Here is a 21,903-nt window from a genome sequence, read left to right as displayed (position 1 = left end):
CTCAATTTTCTATTCAATAGAGAAAAAAATGGGGAAAATAGGAATTGCCTTTTTCTCCGAGACAAAATGAGTTTGTAAATGCAAAGAACTTTAAACAGAACCTGGTATGTAATCAACACAGTGAGTGTTAACCTGTATCATTATCATTGTTATTACTGACTCATTTGTGCTATTTTCCTCCTCAAGAATCTACATTAGTTTCTAATTACACATTCTATGTCAAATTTATCCTTCTCTACTGGTTTTTAAGGTCTATCATAAACACCTTTGTCCTATTTTTATGGCCTAATTTCCCAGTATTTTCAATATGAACTTCTCTATTTTCATCAAGTCATTATCCTTGTAATTTGTGCAAACAGAAATGCTTTGGCTTTCTATTTTTTCATGCTATTCTTACTATCTAAAATAGCACACTATATCTTTCCTACTAGGGCGACCTCAGACTAAATTTCTCTGGAAAACTTTCATAATACTATCTTATACTTCTTACCTCCATATTTGACTATGTCTCACACTTGGAATCAGAACCACACATTACAGCTTACTGCTATTTTCAACTATAAAATTTTTCTTAATATCTTATGAGTTATTTTAACTCCTCAAGTATATCAGAACCTCCATGAGAGAAGCATCGTGCTTTATAATTATTTTGCATCAGCAGCAGGGAATAGACCAATGCTAGCATATATTTGATAAGTATTTGTCTTAATTAATATATTAAAGATGCTTAATGTACTGCCAAAAATCAATAGTAAACATAGCAGGATAATAAAATGATATACAAATAATGGAAAAACCAAACAAAACTTTTTCAGCCTTTAAAATCTTTCTTTTTTTCCTGAAGTTGTTACAAAGCTATTATAAACTATCAAGGTGAGTGAGAGATTTAGGTGAATGAAAGATTTAATAAATGCTGCTTAACATAATTGATCATGAGAGAAATGCAAGTTAAAACTACAATGAAAAATTGTCTCGCTCCTCATAAAACAGTTTTTATAAAAAAGACAGACAACGGTGATGCTGGTGAAGATGCAGCCAACGGAGAGCCTTGGTTGGAGGAAATGTAAATTAGTACAGCAACTATGGAGAGCAATTTGGAGGTTCCTAAAAAAACTAAAAATAGGCTACTGTATGATCCAGCAGTCTCACTGTTAGGTATATATACAACAGAAAAGAAATGTATGTATCAAAGGGACATCTGCATTCCTATGTTTTTTGCAGTACTATTCCAAGATTTGGAATCAATGTAAGTGTTCATCAACAGATGAATATATAAAGAAAATATAGTGCATATTACACAATGGAGTATTATTCATCCATAAAAAAAATGAAATCTTATTATTTGCAACAACATGGATGAATCTGGAGAATGTTTTGTTAAATAAAATAAGCCAGGCACAGAAAGACAAAATTTGCATGTTCCCACTTATTTGTGGGAGGTTTAAATTAAAATAATTGAACTCATGGAGATAGAGTGTCTAGTGATGGTCATGAGAATCTGGAAAGGGTAGTAGCAAGGGAGAGGAAAAGTGGGGAAGGTTATTAGATACAAAAATATGGTCAGATAGAATGAATAAGACCTACAAGTTGATAACACAATAGTAGAATGACGGCAGTCAACAGTAATTTATCATATATTTTAAAATAACTAAAAGAGTACAATTGGAATGTTCATAACACAACTAGATGATAACTATTTGAGGTGAAGTCTACCCCATTTACTTTGGTGTAACTATTACACACTGTATGACTGTATCAAAATATCAAATATCTCCTATTTATTTTTTTACCCATAAAATTATTTCCTTTAAAAATGCAAAAAGTGAGTTATTCCTCTCCCATCAAAGATAATTCATGTAAATAAACTTTCCATCAGCAGAGAGCAACTTGCCTACTACTAGGTATTCATATCTAAGTTAGTTATGAAAGTAATTTCTTTCTACTATATAATATGATTCAGGTGTCGCTAAATACATTATTTCAAGTGCCACTTTTAGCGTCAACTATTTACATAATTTCATTGCACTATAAAGAATATTAATATAATAAACATATTCATGATATAGCAACTTTATTAGCAAATATATACGTGAAGTTAAATTTGAATGGAACACATTTTGAAATGCCCAATGTTTTTTTTCTAACAATGGGATTCTTTTTCTCCCCATTCAATATCTTTTTATTCTCCATTTAAATTCTGTTTGATCTTGAATTTATTGCATACTTGATAAAAGAAGCTCAAATAAACATATGTCTACACAATTTTTAAAAAGACAGCTCTTTTTTTCTCTTTTTCATGAACCCTACTTCCCAGGAATAAGCTTTGTTGAACGTATGTTGCATATTTTTTCCACACTGTTGCTACTAACATAAGAAATTATAAATAACATTATTTCAAGTTCAGAATAAATCAGTTGTGTATGACTTTTCCATTTGTATCTACCCAATGCACTTATTCTTAACAGTGTCTAAAATGTCTAAAGGGAGAGAAAATTTTCACAAGTTCAGTCATATTTTATTCTATAACTGTACATTATTTGAATCAAGGTACTGAAAACTTCTTAATTTTCTGACCTTTGAAAACTCAGTGTCTAATTGTCAGTCTTGATTTTGTTAGTTTAATTTTCATCATCTGACATCTCTGATTAAAGGTAGCCTACCTTATCAAAAAATCTTTTATGTTTGGAATTAAGGGACTTACATTCAAATGTTTTGGTTTACTGGTTGCTAATCAATTATCCTGGGCTATTTGTGAGAAATCTATATTTATCTTGGGCTTGTTGTGAGAGCCTAAAGAACAAATGAACCTAGCATTTTGGTTAATTTTTATGCAAAAGTTTTTAATGTGTTATCTGAAGTATTATTAGCTTTTCAAATTGTGTCTACTTAAAAATATGCCTAGCAATAATTAATGTTTCTAAATAGACATGACATTTCATAAAGGAATTGATATTTGTGGACTATGTAAGTTTAAAAACCCATACACAATATAACCAGCACATAAAATAATGATTTTTATGGAGAGCCCTTCAATGAGAATCATTTGTTACCCTCAAAAGAAATTTATTTGAAAGTTTTTAATGATGAATTAATTAATATAAAATAAATATATATAATTTTCATGAGTGAATATTTAGTGAGTGCTTATGACATCAGCTTACAATGTCTTTCCTGAATGAGCCAAATATGTTAATACAAATTATTTATTTTTCTATTATTTGAAATTATTACAATAGTCCCACATTTTTTAGTACTAATGATTATAATACCATGTGTATTTTGCTTAAAGATTATATCCAATTGTGGTAATCAAAATATAAGCAAAAAATTAAAAACTCATTAATTTGTTTATATTAAAAAGATGACTTTTAACCAGGAGCTCCTTTTGTCTTAATTACGATAGTTTCATTATGCAAAAACACAGGTACACTATACCTGCAATTATTCACAAGAGTACTTACTTTTTTTAAGGGTCCCACAAATATTCATTCATATTTATTAATATTGGTTTAACTTAGAATTCTAAGGATTTGCATTACTTATAAAATAGTACTAAAGTTTTCAACTATAAAGTTAAACATTAATTGGAAGGTCATTAGACTGAGACAGCTCCAATGTTCTTATTTGCTATATAAGAAAACTGGAAACCAACTCAGAATAAACAAACACATCAGAAACCACCAATTAACCTCTAACTATAGACTACTGTTCCACTTTAATCAATTTAATATTTTGTCTTGTTCCCATGTGCACCTTATAAAAGTTTCCCCCTGGTGCTTCTTGATGGGGTTCTACACATCTAGGGCTACCTGATTTACAAGCTATTGTTTGTTCAAATAAACTCTATAATTGTAGTGTGTCTAAGTTTATCACTTAACAGTGTAAAGAAAAAATAAAATCTTATATGAATGGTGAGCAATAGCAATTTTTTAGAACACACAGATGATTGACAATAATGTATTTAAGTTAATTTGCGCTAAGTATAAAACATGTAAATTTTCAGAATAATGCATATTTAAATAATACATCGCTAAAATATTTTAGAGTAATATAAACCAAGAAGATATTTATTTCTCATCCACAGGGATTATGATAAAACTATATGTATAATTAAACAAATTATTTAGAAAATAACAACAATCTCTATAAAAAGCAATAAAGATAACAACATAGAATATTATGGCTGTAGAATTGCTCAATAGATTAGTAAAAATGTTTCAAATGAGAAAGAAAATATTAAATTAGTACCAATAAAGACTGCAGGATTGTAAAAAATACAAAAATACTGTTCTTTAGAAAAAAAAGAAGAATGAGCATTTGATGCATTAGTATATTTTTTAGTTAATTGAGATCTTCTGTCTTCTTAAACAAATACATGCAAAATATTTAACTAATTTGTAAATAAAATGAAGTACGTTTAGTTACACTCTCAAATTAAAATTAGCTCCTACTCTGAAGAACATAACAGTCATTATCTAGATGCTATTTAGATACTAACTCAAGATAATTTGCATTTTTGCCACACATAACATTGACTATTTCTCTCAATAGTAATGCCCTTTGTAAACTACTCTCTTGTAAATAATAATTTAATTTTATAGTAATATTTCAAAAATTAAAAGAATAGTATGTTATTAGAATGGTTGCAATAGTTAGCTGATAGATTGGACTCTACCCCACCTAAATTAATTATTCAATGCCAAATGTTCCTTCTAATGAATTTCCAGATACTGACTTAAATTCAATGTCCACATTTATATTACTATCATGGTTGAACTACAGTAATATATTTCTGGAATGCTTGTAAGAGTGCATAAATAGATGTGTGTGTGTGTGTGTGTGTGTGTGTGTGTGTATGTGTGTGTGTGTCCCAGATTTAAAAATGGGGAAGGAGAAAATACTGAAAACATTTACGTGCTTGGATAATCTATCCTTTCTATTAAATCATTAGTATTAAGCATTGCATGCATTAAATATTGCATGCAAACAATCTAAAACTATGCATACACATTTTCAACTATTGTAGGTAATCAGTATATGAACTAAATTAAATTTTTTTCACTTCAAACTAAAAATATTTAGAAGTTAAGTGCAAAATCGCTATCAAATTTAATGAATTTTCATAAACTGATAGAAAATCAATATGGCCCTAAATAATCAGATGTCTCGTTCATATAACTTAGAATTATCAGTCACAAATATATAATACATGTTTAGAAATCTTAGCTTTCAAGTATATTTGACTTTATGGCATAATTTAAGTAATTGTTATAAATACAAAACAAAGACAACAATATGAAATTCCTTAAGTTTTCTATGAAATAAATAATATACATCCAAGATAACCTGACCTTCTTTAATTTTTGACAGAATAGTATATTTTATTTCAGGTTTTAGGCACACTTCCTAACGTATACTTGACTTCCACTTAGTATGATTGTGAATCCCACAAAAGAATACTTTTTCCCCAGTTATTAGCCCTAGTTACAAGTAGTTTTATTTTTTGAAATCTTTATAACTTTTATTTCTAAAAAGATTAACTACCTAAAATGATACTTTAACTTTTTTCCAAAAAAGGAAAATAAGTAAAAACACAACAAAACATAAAGTCACAATCTCTTAAAAATGTGAATCTTTATTGCTGCATTCATAAAATATTCTGCAATCTTCAAATCAGTCTAATCATTTTCAAACATATAAATGCATATTTCCAATAAAGATTAACTACCGTACCTATGTGCTGGTATCTTTCTGTTCCCAACAATCAGGATAACATCACACAGTTGTTGTTGCTTCAGGTAACTTTCCATCTTTCTGAAGGTTTGCTCAGCATGGTGAACAGCTTGATAGAATTCTTCTGAACTACTGGAGTCCAAATCACTTTGGGGTGTCATCGAATTGCTGGTTGCTGACAGCCTGTAAACCACACCCACACAAAAAGTTAATAAAGTCTTTTATAAAGTGACGATTTTCCAGAATAATACCCAGATCTTTAGAATTTTTTTGAGAAAATTAATGAATCTTTTTATTTTTATGTTTTGTTAATGCAGGCCTAATAAAAAAAATTGATAAATTTATTTTGAGCTAAGTGATTTGCTCAAAGAAGTAATAAATAAATTAAAAATCATTCTTTTCTCATCTTAAAAAAGGTTTAAAAATAAGTTGTCTGTATTTATTAAGACATTAAGTTAGTAACCTGAAAAGGTCACAGAGACAGTAGATTATTAACATAATTATTCTAAAGTTAATTAACAATCAAATGTTAAATTTAATCATTTTATGTAAAAAAAAGGTAATCTAATTATACTATTCTAAACAGTTATAATTCTTGAGATGTTATACTAAACATCACTTTACAGAGATTGTTAATTTTTTAATGAAAAGTTATAAAACGTGCTCTGTACAAATGTTATTTCATGTTCTGTACGCAACTGATTAAAAAGAAAATACACATAATATACTATCTCAATACCTATAAATACTTCAATCACTAATAGATACGTTTAATAAACTTTATGACTTTGAAAAGTCCATAATACTAAAGTTTGCCTATTGCATGTATTAATAGTATAGTCTGTTTCACAAAGACTTTAAAAAATGCCATACTCTAGGGGTACTCAACCCCAGGAATTGAACCAGTACCAGTCCATGGCCTATTAGGATCCAGACTGACCAGCAGAAGGTAAGCAGCGGGCAAGTGGAGCTCTACCTTCTGTTAGATCAGCAGAGGCATTAGATTCCCATGGAATGAACCCTACTGTGCACTGCACATGTGAGGGATCTTGATTGTGCTCTCCTTATGAGAATCCCTTACCTGATTTCCCCTGCTGTGGAAAAATTGCCTTCCCAAAAACCTGTCCCTGATGGCAAAAAAGGTAGGAACTGTTGCAATACTCTATGAAGAAGAGTCTCAATATTCTTAGATACATGAGGTAACCCAGTAAATGCAAGCAATTGTTCTGATAACAAATTCTTAACTAACACATAAAAATAATAATGAACTTGCTTATTTCATTATGAATATCTTAGGAAGTAACATAGAGAACTCTACTTCCAATTGCAATGTAATATTTTGTAACTGACTAAATCACTCACTATAATACCAGAAAAAATATTACAGAAAATCAAAATAACTCTTTGGGCCCAATATCTACTAAGGCAATCAAGACTTAGAAGACCAAGATCCTAAAGATAAATTCATTGAAGTCATCTTGAAATTCTTCTCTGCTTTTGCTTTCTTTCTTAAGGTATTTGCTAATTATAAGCAACATAGAGTGAAAATCCAAGAAGCTCTGCATAATGGGGCAACAAAGCAGAACATCTGAAGATAATACAAAGACTGAAGTCTAGATTTGAATCAGTGAAAATCATTGATTGCATTAAGGTAATCCTTTAATGAAAATATCAGCAAACAATAAAAATAGTACTTTTAGAACAAAAAAAATCTTATCCCGACTCTGTGATTTCTTGTATTTAATGCCTGACATTAAATAAAAAAATTATAAATCTATGAAGTAGCAGGAACTAGTGAGAATCTCATACAACACAAACAGGATCCCAGGTTTTACAAATATCTGGATCATGATTAGTACTTAAAAAATGTAAAAATAACTTTCATTAGTATTTCAATATAAATGATAAGCTAGATAAGCTCAAGTTATATTAAAAATTCAAATAGAAATATATAACTTAAGTTTTTGATGGATGAATTTAAATGGATGATTAGATGCAGGTGAAAAAATATAGAGGTCTCTTTAAAATAAACTAATAGAAAATACTCAAACTAAATAAAATATTGTTTCAGAAACAAATGAAAGATGATAAACATTATAATCTTAACATAACCCATAAAATTTGCAATTGTAAAAGTCAGGGAAAGAGATGATAGGACAAAAATCATCTGAAGAAATAATGACCAAGAATTTTCAAAAATGTGTTAAAGACTTCAAGGAAAAGATTCAAATGAAATTGGACTTAATTAAAAAACGTATTTCAATCATATAAACCACCTGATACATGTATTTGGCAAATACCATATTTAATTGAAACTTCTTCCTTTTTGAGAGTAACACTTAAGCAACATTTTTCTGCAGGCCTTGCCAGTATAATATAAACAAAGAAAAGATCAACCCAGTGTTATTAGATATGGAAATATATAACTGATATTATTTTGGGAAGATGTGTTTGTGTACATAGAAAATTTTAAAGAACCTACTGAAAAGCTTATAATGATCAATCCATTACAATTATTTGTGTTTTTGGTTATCTACAATATTTAGCTATATAATATGGTCATTTTCATCAAACTTTACAAGTTCTTCTTTAATTATTTAAAATTAATACAAATCTTGCTGTACCATAAGTTTTCACAAGTTTCCAAGTTACAACCCTAGAATATGATCATTTCTCAGCATATATTTTAAGAATTCAGACTCAGGCAAACACAGCAAGAACAGCATAATTCTTCCACACATTAACACATTGAACAGAGAAGTCACAACATGCACTGCTGGGTGTATTTCAAGACCTAGAATAAACATGTTTCTGACTCTTGGGTGCTTAAGGATAAACAAGTCCGAACTTGTAGACTGCCAAAATTGCACCCAAAAGAGACTCTGATGCTTCTGTTCTTGTATCCAAACTGCATGAATACTGTTTAATATTTAAGATATTAGAGAGAAATGATCAGAATGGCTTCAGATTCGTTTAAAGGGATGTTTATTAAAAAGCTCTAACCAGATACTTACATTAATTATCCACAAGTTAAATGAAATACCTAAAGCAGGGAGTTTTGCATGTCATTAAGCATTTTATAATCTAGGAAAAGTTATTAAGAAATAATGATATATATTGTCTTTAGGCCACCCTCATTGTGGTGGATATATTATTTAAGCAGGTAATATAGTGAAATAAATAGAATAATAGATTTAGAGCTTGGTGAGATTCTGGATAAAAAAGTACAACAGAACATAGTATGTGAAAATAGTTATTCAAAGTCAAAAAGCGAATTGCTGTCAAGATAGTATCTTCTTTTACCTAATCTATCTTCATTAATCAATCTCAAATGCAATACAGACTTGGACCTTTTAGTATCTTCTTTTACCTAATCTATCTTCATTAATCAATCTCAAATGCAATACAGACTTGGACCTTTTCTGAAACTTTGAAAGTAATTTGAAAGAGTAGTCTTAAAAGAGTAGACAGCATGAAACTAGACATATATACATATTTCAGTTTTCTTCTAGATTTTTTCCTAAAAGTTCTCATGCTTTCTCTCCATATTATATCTGAGAATAAATCACTTTTCTTCAAGGACATTGATCTGTCCAATAAATGGTTGTTATTTTTGACTTGATTTTCTTTTGCATTTTTCCTCATAAATCATTTCATAATCTAAGCATAGTAGAGTTCTTTATCCTCACTCTTATATGTAAGATTGAATTTAAAATTAGATTTCCACATCAGAACAACTCTGATTTTAAGATAATCTTAAATATCTAACCTCCTTTCCATCACATATCCTACCTTACTAATTTAATAAGGCAGACTTTAAAATTTTAAGAAATAGAGATTATATCATTACAATATTTCCTATAAGTGATAAATAAAAATCTGCCATTGGTTTATTTTGCTCTTATTGTCCAATTTTTTTATCTTCAGCATAAAAAAACTTTATAGTCTCTAATCTTAAAGTCTAATATAATCTGGCACTCTAATTTTATCTTTATTGTGGCCCAACCACATAAAGCTTACAAGAAATGCAATTTATTTATTTATTTTTTTTGAGTTGGAGTCTCACTCTGTCACCCACACTGGAGTGCAGTGGCTGCTCCCAGCCATCGCAGCCTTGACCTGCTGGGCTCCGGCGATCCTTCCGCCTCAACCATACAAGTAGCTGAATTACAGGCACGTGCTACCACACCCAGCTAGTTTTTGACTTATTGTAGAGATGAGGTCTTGTCAAGTTGCCCAGGAGTGTCTTGAACCCGCGGGCTGAGGCAATCCACTCACCTCAGCCTCCCAGAGTGCGGGATTACAGGCTGAGCCACCGAGCTGGGCTAGAAATGCAATTTTAGAAGTGCAGTATGACATCAAAGTTTAAAGGCATGACTGAGTCTTCCCAACTTACATATATAAAAACTAATATGAATACATTTTTTTTTATCGCTTGAGCTCCTCAAGCCATAGTTATGTTTTTCCTTTTTCCTCTCACATGTCTCAAAAGAGTTGTCTTTGATAATCTTTTGTATTTCTTTGGGGTCAGTTGTGACTTGATCTTTTGCATTTCTGATTATGTTTACTTGGGCTTTTTCTCTCTTTTTCTTGGCCAATCTGGCTAGGGTCCTTCAATTCTGTTTATCCTTTCAAAAAAACAGCTTTTGGTTTCATTGATTTGTTTCTATATTTTTTTCTTCTATGTACTTACTGTATTTGGGCTTTTACTTTGGTGATCTAGATTCTTCTGCTGTAGTTAGATTTTTGGTAGTATTGCCTTTTCAACTCCCTTCAATGATTTGTTAGGCTGCTAAATTGTGATCTTTCTATTTTCTTGATGTGTGTGCATAGAGTTATAAATTCCCCTCTTAGTACTGATTTCATGTGATCCCAGAGGTTTTGGCAAGATTTGTTTTTGTTTTTATTTGCTTCCAGGAATATTTTGATAGTTATTTTGTTTCAAGTCTTGACCCAGGAGTTTTTCAGCACCATGCTGTTTAGCATCCAAGTCTTTGTATGTTTGGGGGGTACATATACTCCATGGAATATTACTCAGCCATAAAGAAGGACTAAGTTATGAACTTCACAGCAACTTGGAAGGATATAGGGTCTATAATACTCAATGATCTATTACAGAAACAAAGAATTGAGTAGCACATGTTGTTACTCATAAGCGGACCCTGAACATTTATCAAAAGACTATAAGAAAGGGATTGACAGTAGCAGGACACTGCCAAGGGAGGGGAGTGCACAGAACATCTATAAGGGTACCTGATCCTAAAACAAGCACAGTGTCCCAAAGATAGGCCCAATCTTCACCTGTGTGGTGATGACTTATGTACCTAATCATGAATTGTACCCCACATTTTAAAAACAAAATAAAATTTTAAAAAAGAGTCTTCACTCACTGACTTCAATTTCTAATTCTTCAAACACTTCTCAACTCATAGTATTTCAACTTCCCAAATCACTCATCTAATGAAACTACTGTTGACAAGGGCATTAATGTTTTCTTGTGGCTTACTTAAGCTTTCATTTTTATTTCTTATCATAATTTTTGATAACTAACATGCTTTCTTATGCCTGTGCTAAACATTTCAAGGCTAAACATCTTATACGCAGCCTGAAGCACACAATTCTGAAGTAAAGTGTATTTCTTTACTGCTATGCTAAACAATATGTGGATCACTTTGCTATTTGCACCAGTCAGTAAACAGTTACTTCTGGAAGATTAGACCATAAATCACCTACAAAAAACTTAATAATAAAAGTCAACAATTACTCATGTTTTCACTTTAAGATTCCCTACTATGTGCCAATCTGAAGCTATTATATCATGAATTTCACCCATTGCCAACAAGTTCAGTGACTCTTTAGTTTTAATTTTATATCATTCATTTCAAGTTCCTATATGATTGGATGATTTGTTCAACTTCACTATCCTCAAATCAAGCTCTAATTTTAGCCATAGTAAATAATTTCCATTTTTGCAATACCTTACACCTCTTTTTAGTATGGAATTCACACAAATATTTTTTATAGCTGGAACTAGACAATACACTGACATTTTCATAGCTAACTGTAACTACTCCTTCAGAATTCAGCTTAAATATCACTACTTTCAGATAACCTTATATTAATTTCGATCACTTGGAGTATTGAAGTTACCCTAACATGTCATAACATGTTATATTTTCCGGCATGTGGAATACTTTAGGAGTTTAGTAACCATGCATTGAATGAATAAATAAAAATATCTATAAGAAACTACTCTTGGTCAGGTACTAATTTTAGTTTGTTATATATTATTAGTTTGTTTTCATAGAGTACACAAATGTATTTTTGAGAAAAGCTAACACACACACACACACACACACACACACACAAAACAAGCAATGAAATGTACATTTTAAAATCTAACAGAGTGCCTGACACACAGAGGTTAGTTAGTAAATTTTTGTGTTGTGAATGGCAATTTGTAAATATCAAAGTTTCCAGAACTTATGAGAAAAAAGTGTAAAATAACTTTCTTGCATCTTTCTTGTAGTGTTATCATATACATTGCTGAAATAATAAGAATACAGTAAGTGTACTAAAGAAAACACTATAAAATTACTTAAACAAATATGAAATATTAATTGCAAACAAGGGCTCCTAAGATTAAGTTTTCATATTACTGACATTTTTGGAATTGTCAGTGACTCAAAGAGCAAAATTAACATGGCAAAATAAAATTGAAAACAATATTTTGTTTGTTTCCTATAAGTGATAAAAGTTAGTTTCTACTTTGAGAAAAATATTTTAAACAACATTTTAGTAATCAGAGAGGGAATCTCTTATACATACTTAGTTCCTGGACAAAGACCAGGATGTAGAGAAGGATGACTTCATTCAAGTGAGAAATTAACTATGTGGCTTAACCCTGAAGTCTATTATTTATTTCAGGCAATGATATAGCTCTTTAGATTATGTTTTTATTAGAGGTATATTTTAATGATTATAAATATTTCCGAGTAGTAAAAAATTGAAATTGTTCTTTTCTATTATTTTAAATAATGCTGTAGAAGGAACATTCCTCAAAATAATAAAAGCCATATACAACAAACAAAATAATAAAAGGTATATACAACATTATCCAGCATGGGAAAAAAATTGAAAGCACACCTCAAAACTGGAACAAGGCAGCAATGCCCACTTTCACCACATTACTGGAAGTCCTAGCCAGAGTGAGCAGGCAAGAAAATAAAAAAGTACTCAAATTGGGAAAGAAGAAATCCACTTATCTCTGTATGCTGATATTATAATCTTATTCCTAGAAAATCCTAAAGATTTCTCCAAAAAACACAGGAACTTGATAAATGAATTCACCACAGTTCAAGCTAAGAATCAACTCAATAACTCAATAACATATACAATAACTGCCAAAAATGAAAATACCTAGAAATATATTTATCCAAGGAGGTGAACGATTTTTAACATGTAGAACTATAAAACACTGACGAATCAAAACAGAGAGGACACAAACAAATGGAAAAATGTTCCATGCTCATGCATTGGAAGAATCAACATTGCTAAAATAACCACATTAACTAAATTAACAGATTTAATACAATCCCTATCAAACTACAGTAGTCATTCTTCACAGAATTAGAAAAAGCAATCATAAAATTCAAATGGAACCAAAAAGAACCGAATAGCCAAAGCAATTCTAAGCAAAAAGAACAAAGTTGGAAGCATCACATTACTACAAGGCTAAAGTAACCAAAACCAGCATAATGCTGGTACAAGAGCAGACACATGGACCAATGGGACAGAATAGAGAATTCTGAAATAAATCAGAATACCTGTAACCAACTCATCTTTGACAAAGCAGGCAAAACTGGCGATCTTATTCAACAAATGATGTTGGGAAAATTGAATAGCCACATATAGAGAATTAAAACTTGATTCATATCTTTAACAATTCACACATATCAATTCTAGATGGATTAAGGAATTAAATGCCACAAAAATTATTCTGGATACTGCCTTATGAAAGAAAAGAATTTATGACTAAGACTTCAAAAGCAAATGTAAAAAAAACAAGAATAAACAACTGAGACTTAATTAAACCAAAATGCTCTGCACAGCAAAAGAAATAATCAGCAGAGTAAATAGGTAACATACAGAATAGTAGAAGATATTTGCAAACTATACATCCAACAAGGAACTAATGTCCAGAGTCAACAAAGAACTCAAACACACCATAAATAAAAAAGTAAGTAAATAAATAAATAAAAAGTGGGCAAGTTTGGTGAACAGATGTTTCTCAAAAGGAGAAACACAAGTGGCCAACAAACATATGAAAAAATGCTCAACATCACTATTCATTAGGGAAAGGCAAATTGAAATCACAATGAGATACCACATTATACCAGTCAAAATGGCCATTATTAAAAAATCAAAAACCAGTAGATGTTGTCACAGAGATCTTGAAAAGACCATGCTTATACACTGTTGGTGAGTGTGCAAATTAGTACGACCTCTATAGAAATCAATATGGAAATTTCTCAAGGGTTTAAAATGACCAAATATTCAAGAAATTCCATTACTTGGCATATGACCAAATGAACAGAGGATGTTAAACAAAAAAGATACTTGCACTTGTATGTTTCTTTCAACACAATTCACAATTGCAAAGGTATGGAATCAACCTAAATGCCCACCAACTGATCAGTGAATAATGAAAATATGGTTATACCATACAATATTATTTAGTAATAAAAAAGAATGAAATAGTGCCTTTTGCAGCAACTTGGATGCAACTGGTGACCATTACCTTAACTGAAGTAGCACAGGTATAGAAAACCAAATACCATACATTTTCACTTATAAGTGGGAGCTAAACTAAGGGTCTGCAAAGGCATATAGAATAGTAAAATGGACATTGGAGACTCAAAAAGCAGGAAGGATGAAAAATCATCTGTTGGGTGCACTGTGCACTTGTGAGAGTGAAGGGTGCACTTAAAGCCCAGACTTCTTTGCTTGGTTGCAATGCATCCTTGTAAACAAAAGTCATTTGCACCCACTAAAGCTATTGAAATAAAAAATAAATAACTAATGCTCCAATATTTTATATGAGGCACACATTATTTTAATTTTAAAACATTAAATCATTATTATACAAAATTTCAAAGTTAAAAAGTCCAAACAAAGAAGGAAACTTAAAAGAGCAAATAAGTAATCAATTCACTTTCCATTGCAATAGTAGAGAAGAAAATATCACATATCACTACTGAACCATAAACCAGTGGTCAAAATAAATAAGTAAATAATTATGTTAAGCAATCAAAGTAGTTTTCAGATTTTTTTAAAAATAACCTCCAAGAAAGAGGTTATCTAGGAAAAATTTTAATGGATAAAGTTCAAGCACCAGGGCAGGTATTTAGAAAGAAAAAAATAAATAGACATAGTCATTAATATTGTTTCTGAATCATTTCATTTTATAAGATAATTGCACTTTTAAGTTGATTTTTATCAGAAGTATTAAATACAAACACATATGCACACACACACAAATTATTAAGACATAACAATAAAAAAGAGGAAAAATTATGAGCCATGGAGTATATATTCTTGTATATATAAATCCTGGTTCTATCACTGAGTGTGTTCTCAGTTTCAATTAATAGGTCTGTAAAACATCATACCATTTAAAAAAATACTCCTCATATAATGCTTGTGGAAATAAAAAAATATATATTTTAAATGCCTTATACATTACTAGGAAATTGATATATGTATGATTAATTATATGTTTTCTCTCTTTTTTTTTTTTTTGAATTGGAGTCTCACTCTGCTGCCCAGACTGGAGTGCAGTGGCCGCTCCGCGCCACCGCAGCCTCAACCTGCTGGGCTCCGGCAATCCTTCCGCCTCAGCCTTCCGAGTAGCCGGAATTACAGGCGCGTGCTCCCACGCCTGGCTAATTTTTTGATTTTATTGTAGAGATGAGGTCTCGCCTGCCCAGGCGGGTCTCGGACCCGCAGGCTCAGGCAATCCACTCATCTCAGCCTCCCAAAGCCACGGGATTACAGCTGAGCCACTGAGCCCGGCATGTTTTTTCATATCAAATGCTTTTATTAGTTCACCTTAAATTTTTAACATTAAAATGCGGAGTTGTAGTTGCAAAATGACAGAATAGTAGGTAACCAGTTTATATTCCTTCACAACAAAAATTCTGTACTCATCCACAAAGTCTTTCCCCAGGAACCTCGGGATTCAGGTAGGATGTTATTTACCCATGCGGCTGATTCATGATTATGCTCCCAGGTTTAAACCCAGAAATGCCCAGTGATCTTGACTACTGCCTTATTTGTCCTTGAACCAGCAATCAAATCCATCTGCTAAGGGATCCAAAGGAATAGCACACATTAGTACCTTGCTGGAGAGGCTCATTTCCCCATTGACATTGGTCTCAGTCAAGAACTTAAAAGGTGTTCTGTGTCACAACTTCAGCTCTCCTCAGCTGAAATTCCAGTTCAGAACCTTTTGTACAAGGACCCAGAAAGGGATATTCCTGTATCTTACAGTCTGGAATTTGAGTCTCCCTAATGGGCTTGCCAACCTCTTTCCCCCAGAACATACAAAGAGAGATCAGTCTCAGCTCAAGATGTTTCTGCTGTAGTTGGGAAACTGTCTCTTTTGTTCAGAGACCTGCTGAGAGACACACATACTTCTGGGATTTCACAATAGTTCGTCAGGCTTATTTCTCTGGCCAACATTCCAACACGCTTTGGTTACCTTCCTTAAATTTCCCTGAGTCTGTCCAGTCTATGAAGCTGCCCCAATCTAGGAGCCCTCAAAAGATTCTAGGGAAACCTGGGTTTAGAACCCCCTCTAGTGTTGAGAAAACTGCAGTGATCAAAGGCTCAGGAAACAACAGATAGCTTAGAATCTCCAGAGAACTCTCTGAAGAAAGATGATCATTAAAAAAAAAAGTCAGGCTGCAAGGACTGGAATGAATATCTAATACTAAAAATTCAGAATCTGTATCACTTTTACAAGCATCAAGAACATTCAGGGAAATATAACCTCACCAAATGAAGTGTCAGAAACTAACTCTCAAGTAATAAAAGTATATGATCTCTTAGACAAACAATTTAATAGCTCTTTTTAAGGAAGCTCAATAGTCCTCAGTAAAACAGAGAGAAACAATTCATAAACTTTTCAGATAAATTGAACAAAGAGGTTTAGACAATAGTAATAAATCAAATAAATCCTGGAGATAAAAAATAAAATACATAAAATAAAAGCTGCAATAGAGCACATCAACAGAAGAAGTGATCAAATAAAAAGAATCACTAAGGTTGAAGACAGGCTATTTGAAAATACATAGTCAAAGGAGAAAAAAATAAAGAAAAAAGGAAGCTTATGGGATCTATAAGACAACAATAAAAAAGCAAATATTCAGGGTATTGGAGTTGAAAAGGAGTTGAGAAAAATAAGAAATATAAATAAAACAAAAACAATATAAGTAATACAAAAAATCCTTCTAAATCTGATTATAGATAAAAAATATCCAGATACAGAACTGTTAAGGGTCACCAATCAGATTACTCCAAATAAGAATAACCCAAGACATATAATCAAACTCTCAAATTTCGAAGACAAAGAGAGAATACTAAAAGCACTGAAAGGAAAGCAAATAACATGTAAAGAAGATTTAATATACTCAGCAGTAAACTTCTCGGCAGAAACCTTATAAACCAGGAGGGAGTGGGGCCATATATTCAGAGTGCTGAAGGAAAATAAAATTATAAATCAAGAATACTGTACCCAACAAAGCTATTCTTCAAAGGCAAAGTAGAGATAAAGATCTCCCCAAGAAAAAAAATGCTGAGGGAATTCATACAATAGATGCTAAAGTGAGTCTTCCAACAAAAAGAAAAGAATACTGGAGACTGCTGGGAAGATGAAGGTGGAGCCAGTCAGACTATGCAAGTCCCAGTGTGAGTGAGTGCATGAAAAATGTCTGTAAGTGGGCGTGCGTGCGAGTGGCTGAGTGGGGACTCAGAAGCAAGTGACAAGCGTTCTCCTGATGAAGTGGCTGAGGCTGCAGCTGCTCTGCATGGACCCTAGCACTCCCAGGCATAGAAGCCAAGCACAAATTTTTTAAAATCAGCAAACCTTTCCTGGGAAGAAGCTGCTGAGAGTGACTACTGGCTCTAGGCTCTGCCTCACCATTGCAAGGGAGCCAGATGCAGAGCCCCACTGGGGAAGATGAAACAGGCATCCTACCGGCATCTTGAAAACTGGATGGGAAAGTATTCTGACTTGCTCGCCATCCTGTCTCTGTGATTAGACTACTCAGGGGTTGATCCTGACCCAGAGGGAATATCTCGAAAGCACAAACTCCAGAGGGACATGATGAGTTCTGAGTCTCACATGCCTCACTCCATATCCTGATTCAGCTGTGGGACAGAGGGTGTGACCAGAAAAGGATGAGGAAGACCTCTGAAGAGATCAACAGTGAGTCCGGAGTTGACTCAACCCCCTCCTCCCCAACAATCCTCTGAATGTCAGACCTAAACAGCTAAGGCATGACTGAGAGGGATGAAATGGATGTCAGCCACAATAGGAGGATTCTATTGCAGTATAAATCTGGCTGAGGCACCCCCTGCCAGCATCTGGGAAAAGACAATCCTGTACTTCCTCACTAGACGGGATCCATCTGACCACAAGGGAGTGGGAGGGGAGGACTGAAGAACCACTCACTCCCAACACCTCTTTCTCCTTCCCCAGTCAGACACTGGGGACATTGTGAATGAGGCCACAGCTCCACATGAGACAGCTTGAGGGTTCTATCTGAATTTCTCTCCCACACTTTTTTTTCTTTTTTTTCTTTATTCTTTTCTTTTTTGTATTCTGTTTGTGTAAGTGAATGATTGAGTGTTCATCCTTCAGTTTTTTGTTTGTTTTGCTCTTTTTTTTTTTAGTTTAATGTGTGTGTGAATGTATGTATGAGGGTTAGATTTGAATTGCTTTTTTTTTTTGAGTTGGAGTCTCACTCTGTCGCCCAGACTGGAGTGCAGTGGCCGCTCCTGGCTACCGCAGCCTCGACCTTCTGGGCTCCAGTGATCCTTCCGCCTCAGCCTTCCAAGCAGCCAGAATTACAGGCATGCGCTACCACGTCCAACTGATTTTTTGATTTATTGTAGAGATGAGGTCTTGCTGCCCAGGCAGGTCTTGAACCCACGGACTCAGGCAATCCACTCACCTCAGTCTCCCAAAGGTGCGGGATTACAGACTGAGCCACCAAGCCCAGCTTGAATTGCTTTTCTTTTTTCTTTTCTTTTTTCCATTTTGGGTTGGGCGTGTGTGAGAGTGTCTGTGTGTGTAATAGTTTTTTGCTTTGATTTCTGATTTTTTTATTTTTTAAATTCCTGTTCACCCTATTTCATTTTACTTTTCTCTGACTCCTCATTACTGTTACTGTATCTTGGACTTAGGGGGTACATGCACGTACCCATTGCATTGCCATATAGAGTGGTGTTGGGGAGTTGATCTCAGGGAACCCATACTAAAATCATTGTGATTTGCAAGAAGTTTCTAAACCCTAGCACACCATCCTTCACCTTATTCGACTCTCAAAACTACAAGAGACAACAAAGTTTCCTACTCACAGCCCTGTCTCAAAAAAGAACAAATTCAGAGCCCTGATCAGTGAAGACTAAAGTGCTGAGCAAACATCAGAAATGAAAACTTTTCCCATTTCCACTGAATAATGGAACTAAAAGGAAGAGAAAGACCTTTCACAATGAGGAAAGAAAAAATCAATGGAGGAACATAAGCAATTCCCAGTATAACAAAGAGAAACCAAAACATCAGACCTCAGGGCCCAAACAATGTAAGTCTATAATGGCTGACCTCAGAATATAACAGGGATTAGGAAATATATGGAAATAGTGAATAAGACTCAAGAATGACAAGATGCAAAACCAAAGAACTTAGATCTTTTGGCCATAAAAATTTCATCCAGGAAATAATAAAAAGATGGCAAACATAGAAAGCAGAATTAATCAAGCAGAAGAAAGAATCTCAGAACATGAAGATCAAAACATGGAATAAGTCCAATCTGTAAAAAACATAGAAACAAAACTCAATGAGAAAGAACAACGCCTAAAAGACACGTGTGATTATATTAAGAGGTCAAAATTACAACTGAGTGGTATCTAAGAAGAAGAAAGGGAAAGGGAGAACATTTTAGAGCCAGTATTCCAATAGGTTATCCAAGAAAACTTTCCCCATCTCACCAGAGATGTGACTATCCAAACACAAGAGATACAGAGAACCCTACAAGATACCAAATGAAAAGACCAACTCCTAAAAACATAGAAATTTGCCTACACAAAGTAGATACCAAAGGAAAAAAAAAATCATAAAGCCAGCAAGAGAGAAAGATCAGACAACCTTTAAAAGTCAGAATAGTAGCAAACCTATTGGCAGAAACACTACAAGCTAGGAGGGACTGCAGTCCAATATTCAAAGTCCTGAAAGATAAACAATTTCAACTCAGAATTTCCACCTAGACAAGCTCAGTTTCATCAGCAATGGAGAATTAAAATCCCTCACAGACATCCAATCCCTAAGAGATTATGCAGTTTTCAGACCAGGTCTACAGGAGGTGCATTAAATGGTATTAAACACAGAAGAAAGAAGAGAAAGAAAAAAAAAAAGAATGACCATGCACTTCCCAAAAGAACTGGAGAACACAGAATTAACATAAAATACACTGTGACTGCAAACTTGAAAATGCACACATACATCAACCCAATAGTTGAAAGAATACAAGCAAACCAACAAAGAAAAAACTTGATAAGACTGTCATGACAGGTATAAACAATCACATTTCAATAATCAGCCTGAACATGAATGGACTAGATACACAACTGAAAAGTCACAAAAGGCAAACTAGATGAAAAAACCATGATCCAACAATTTTCTGCATCCAGGAAACACATCTCACCACAAGGGAGTCTCACAGTTTCAAGGATAGAGGATGGAAAATGAATTTTCAAGAGAATGGATCACAGAAGAAGGAAGGAGTCACAATCTCAATATCAGACAAGAAAACTTTTAAGCTACCAAAAATTTAAAAAGATATTGGAGGACACTACATAATGATAAAAGATTCAATTAATAAGAAATATCCATCTTAAACATATATGCACCCAACACAGGAACACCAGTGTTTTAAAAGCACTAAATAAACTACTACTACTAAGCAAACTAAAAAATAGATATCAACTCTAACATCAATGTAGTTGGAGATTTCAATACCCCACTAACAACCCTAGATAGATCACTGAGGCAAAATATCAACAGAGATTCAGAACCTCACCTTGACACTTCACCAAATGGATTTAATAGATACCTACAGAACACTTCAACCAACAACCACATAATACACATTCTACTCATCACTACATGTAACATACACCAAGATTGATCACATCCTTGTCAAGCATAAGCAAAATTCATGACATCAAAATACTGCTGTGCACCATCTCAAACCACAGTGGAATAAAAATAAATATTAACAACAACAAATACTCTCCAAACTCAAAAGACATGTATACTAAACAGCATGATGCTGAGCGACTACTGAGTGAACACAGAAATCAAAACAAAAATGAAAAGATTCCTGAAAACAAATTAAAACAGAGAGACATCTTATCAAAACCTCTGAGATGCCATGAAAACAATTCTAAGAGGGGAATTTATATCTCTACAAACACGTATCGAGAAAATGGAAAGATCACATGTTAACAGCCTAATAAATTACCTTAGAGAGCTGGAAAGACTAAATCACCAAAACTCTAACTTTAGCAGAAAAATATAGATCACCAAAGTAAAAACTCAAGTACGAGACATAGAAAACAAAAATATCATAGAAAAAAATCAACAAAACAAAAAGCTGGTTCTTTGAAAGAATACACAAATTTGATGGACTCCTAGCCAGAATGTGCAAGAAAAAAAGAGAGAAAGCCCAAGAAACACAATCAGAAATGCAAAAAATCAAATTACAACTGACTCCAAGGAATACAAAAGATTATCAGAGACTACTATGTACACCTGTATGCAAACAAACTTGATAACCTAAATGAAATGGAGAACTTTCTGACATCTCACAACATACCAAGGTTGAA

The 21,903-nt window shown here is 32.9% G+C and overlaps 1 protein-coding gene across 1 annotated transcript in view; it reads right to left on the bottom strand.

The window, feature by feature from the left end:
- The window catches only part of KLHL1 (kelch like family member 1), a gene marked incomplete at its 5' end in the record, with an annotated part of 353,122 nt that extends 347,206 nt beyond the window's left edge, over window positions 1-5,916 (bottom strand). Inside the window, one exon of the mRNA XM_008052763.2 lies at window positions 5,734-5,916. Coding sequence (XP_008050954.2) covers window positions 5,734-5,916 — 183 coding nt within the window. The remainder of the gene's footprint in view (window positions 1-5,733) is intronic.
- Between the last annotated feature and the right edge of the window lie 15,987 nt (window positions 5,917-21,903).

The sequence above is a fragment of the Carlito syrichta genome, unplaced genomic scaffold (genome assembly GCF_000164805.1).
Source record: "Carlito syrichta isolate Samal-C Ts95f unplaced genomic scaffold, Tarsius_syrichta-2.0.1 Scaffold287495, whole genome shotgun sequence".
In the NCBI taxonomy this organism is placed as follows: Eukaryota; Metazoa; Chordata; class Mammalia; order Primates; family Tarsiidae; genus Carlito; species Carlito syrichta.
Note: the sequence above shows the minus strand (reverse complement) of the source record. Positions and strands in the feature narration are given on the sequence as shown.